The sequence below is a fragment of the Galeopterus variegatus genome, unplaced genomic scaffold, assembly GCF_000696425.1.
Source record: "Galeopterus variegatus unplaced genomic scaffold, G_variegatus-3.0.2 Scaffold5526, whole genome shotgun sequence".
In the NCBI taxonomy this organism is placed as follows: Eukaryota; Metazoa; Chordata; class Mammalia; order Dermoptera; family Cynocephalidae; genus Galeopterus; species Galeopterus variegatus.
The window spans coordinates 132991-136796 of record NW_007731637.1 but is presented as its reverse complement, the minus strand read 5'-3'; the positions used below and the strand labels follow the sequence as shown (position 1 = coordinate 136796).

The following is a 3806-nucleotide window of genomic DNA, read 5'->3' as shown; positions in this document are numbered from 1 at the left end:
GTTGCGATCCCGTTACCGGTCAGTAAAAAAGACAAAAAGGAAGAAAAAAAAAAAAAAGAAAGAAAGAAAGAAAGAGAAGAACAGACTCTGTGAGTTTATAACCTACTCAGTATTGGAGAAAAATATATTAGAAATTTTCAGGGCTGTCTGAATTTTGCTCAATAGGAAGAAAGTAACATTTAAACAATACATGGTAACCAATATATAATTACATTTCTTTGGCTAATTTCACATGATTTTTAAAGCATCAATTAGAAGAAGGCCATGTGAAATAGTAACTATTTTATTATGAAGCAGATTACATAGAGCACTAACTTCCTAATTTTTATAACAAGTTTCGCTTTTTCCTTTCACTGATTTAAATTTCAAGTCCATATTCAGTTCATAACCAAAGGGAAAACATATCACTCCAAAAAGCTCCTGCCAGGAAAGTAAAATAATTTAATCAGGCCCCCTTGCTTTAGGCCCAGTTGGGGGTGGTGCTGTGCATTCTTTGTAAATAAGTTGTGTGTGGGTAGAGTTAGTGCACACGTGTGGTGCTGCCAACTTGGCTGGTGTCTAGTGCCTCGAGCATCCACCTGGCACGGCCATGCTCTCAAACCTACGGCTCCAAGGACCTTTTTTGCCAGTTAACTAGCAAATAGACTGGCGTATGAAGGGTTTACGACCCAGTCTGTGAACAGGTTTGAGGGGTCAGTGAGCTCCAGACCCAGTCCTAGCTTGACACTCTCCACATAATTTCATTTTGATAATGAATTGTATATTTGTTTTAACTTACCTCTTAAAATCTTGTTTGATCCTACACCTTCATAAATATTTAAGACATCTGTATAATATGTGTTAAAGGAATCGAAGCTCAGTTTAATAGAAAGTCCATTGTTCACACTAAATTAAAAACAAAAAACAGATTACAGCATTCTTAACAGTTGTCATAATTCTTAATTCATTCTGGAATTTGTATGTGTTTTCTTCTCTTGAGGTAAAAACCATTTAACATGAGATCTACCTTCATAACAAGTTTTTAAATGTACCGTACAGAATTGTGAGCTATGAGCACAAGTTGTACAGAAGATATTTAGTTTTTCAGCTTCTTTGACTGAAACTCTGTATCCATTGAACACCACTCCTCATTGCTTTCTCCCTCAGCCTCTGGCAACCAACATTCTACTTTCATTTCTATGAGTTTTACTACTTTCTAAGCATAATATAATGATATCATGCAGTGTTTATCGTTCTGTGACTGTTTTATTTCACTTGGCCTAATGTCTTCAATGTTCATCCAACGTTGTACCGTGCACAAGATTTCCTTCATTTTCTGGCTGAATAATAATATTCCATTGTATGTATATACCACATTATCTATTTATCTGTCAATAGACACTTAGGTTATTTCCATATCTTGCCTATTGGGAATAATGCTGAAATGAACACGGGAGTGCAGATATCTCTTTGAGATCCTGATCTTAATTTTTTGGATAAATTCTCAGAACTAGGATTGTTGGATCCTATGGTAGATCTATTTCTAGTTTTTTGAGGAAACTGCATACTGTTTTCCATGGTATCTGCACCATTTTACATTCCTACTATCAATACACAAGGGTTCTAATTTCTTGAAATCCTTGACAATACTTTTTACTTATTTTTTATTTATTTTTTAAAAATGGCCATCCTAACAGGCTCAAGCTGATATCTCACTGTGGTTTTGATTTACATTTTCCTCATGATTAGTTATGTTGAACATCTTTTCATATACTTGTTCGCCATTTGTATGTCTGCGGATGAATGTTTCCTCAAGTCCTTTTCCCGTTTTCATTGTTTATTTATTGAGTTGTAGGAGTTCCTTATATGTTTTGTATATTAACCCCTTATCAGATATATGGTTTGCAAATATTTTCACCCATTTATAGGCTGCCTTTTCACTGTGCTCATTGTTTTCTTTGCTGCACAAAAGCATTTTACTTTGATGTAGTCCCACTTGTCTATTTTTGCTTTTATTGCCTGTGCCTTTGGTGTCATATCTAAGAAATTATTGCTAATGCCAATGTTATAAAGATTTTCACCTATGTTTTTACTAGGAATCCTATAGTCTTACATTTAAGTCTTTAATTCATTTTTGTGTATGGTGTAAGATAAGGGTCCAATTTTATTCTTTTGCATATAGATTTCAGGTTCTCTCAACACTATGAGATAGGATAGAGCATCTACGGATGGACCCAGCAGAGAAAACTGAAAGGGCTAATAATAGGGAGATATCTAGTTTCCAAAGTTAAGCAGGAGCCTGGAGAACTGACTGAGAACTGACCTGGCCTGAAATGCTGGCCTTGGAGGATGCCGGCTGAACAATGCCTGCCTTGGTTTTTAGGTATTCCCCCAGTAGTCACCTGGCCAATCAGGCAATTGAGGACATTCATTACAAAGTAGTGCATTTTTAAAAGTCTAAAGGCCATTATCAGTAAATGCCCTTTTGTGGCAGGACTGTAGGTTTGGCAAGTTGGGGGCTGGAGTTCGGGACTAGAGTTTAGTCTTCAAGGACTGGGGCTGGTGATAGTGAAATGGAAGCTACTAGCAGGGCAGAATTCAAAGACATCTAAGCAGTAACCCATATTTTTGGACTTGTCCAGTGTTTGCTTCCAGGGAGATAAAGTTATAACAGTGGTGGGTTATTTTCACAAAATACTGATGTGGACTTCTGTCCTGGGTATCAGATTTGGCAGTTCTGGAGTGGGTTCTGGAATGTATATTTTGAAAAGCTTCAGGAATGATCGTGATGATCTCTTAGGTTTGAGGGCCACTGGAGTAAGATAGGTAGATTAAGGAGATGCCAAAGTCTACTCGCAGATGTGTTTAGTAACCACGGGAGATTGCAGGAGTAAGGGGATCGAGATAAGCGAGCTGCAGAACTTCCAGCCCAGACTGAGAGACAAAGAGCAAAGTTGATGGTGGCAGCTGTTTATTTAAATTCTGCCATCAGTAAGTCAGCTCAGGGATGGATGGAGGGAGCCTACTGGCAAGAGTGTTAGGGGATGCAGAGTCAAAGCTGAAGACAGAAGCAGAAGAAACGAAGCAGCCTTCAGCATGATTTCTGCTCTTTTAATTAAAGTTTTGGTGTCTCTAGGTAAGAATATGATGAGATCTTCTTCTGATGCTGTTTTCAAGCTATGAAGCTAAGGAATGCGAGAGGAGCTCCCCAGGAACCTTTGTGTTCAGGGGTCCTTTGCCTTCTCAGAATAGATCATTGAATGTTGAAGAGAGAAACAAGTGCATACTTGTTTTCTACTTTCTTCTGACTCAAAAAAGCCAACTAACTTGCAATAAAAACACAAGCATTTATAAAAGTATGATTAATTGGAGAATATATTTTATGTTTTTAATAATAATAGACATTTTGGTGATCTGACTTTTTTTTAACAGAATGGGTACTTTTCTAAATTTTATTTATACACTTTGTATTTTTTTGGATCAGTAGCTAATTTTTTTATAGCCCACTTTTATTGAACACTTAATATGTGGTTAAGCACTTGCATGCATTATCGTATTTAATAATGACTTTGACCACAGTAGTTAGAAATGGTGAACTTTATATATGCAGAAATTTTTGATTAAAGAGATTCAGTCATTTGCCTGAGATCATACATTTTGAATCCGAGGATGCTAGATTTAAACCCACACAGACTGTATCTAGTATCCACATTCTTAACCATTGTTCCTATACTAAATGTGGTCTTAATTCCAAGGCTGGGCTGGTCTAGCCCAAAATTTAAATATTTATTCACTATTTAATTGGTCTTCCAAGCTTGTAGAAAAAT

The 3806-nt window shown here is 36.6% G+C and overlaps 1 protein-coding gene across 1 annotated transcript in view; it reads right to left on the bottom strand.

Moving 5' to 3' along the window:
- Positions 1-3806, bottom strand: part of LOC103604990 (enteropeptidase-like) — a gene marked incomplete at its 3' end in the record, with an annotated part of 62162 nt that overhangs the window by 17597 nt on the left and 40759 nt on the right. Inside the window, exon 9 of the mRNA XM_008589568.1 lies at positions 779-885. Within this exon, the coding sequence (XP_008587790.1) occupies positions 779-885 (107 nt within the window). The remainder of the gene's footprint in view (positions 1-778; positions 886-3806) is intronic.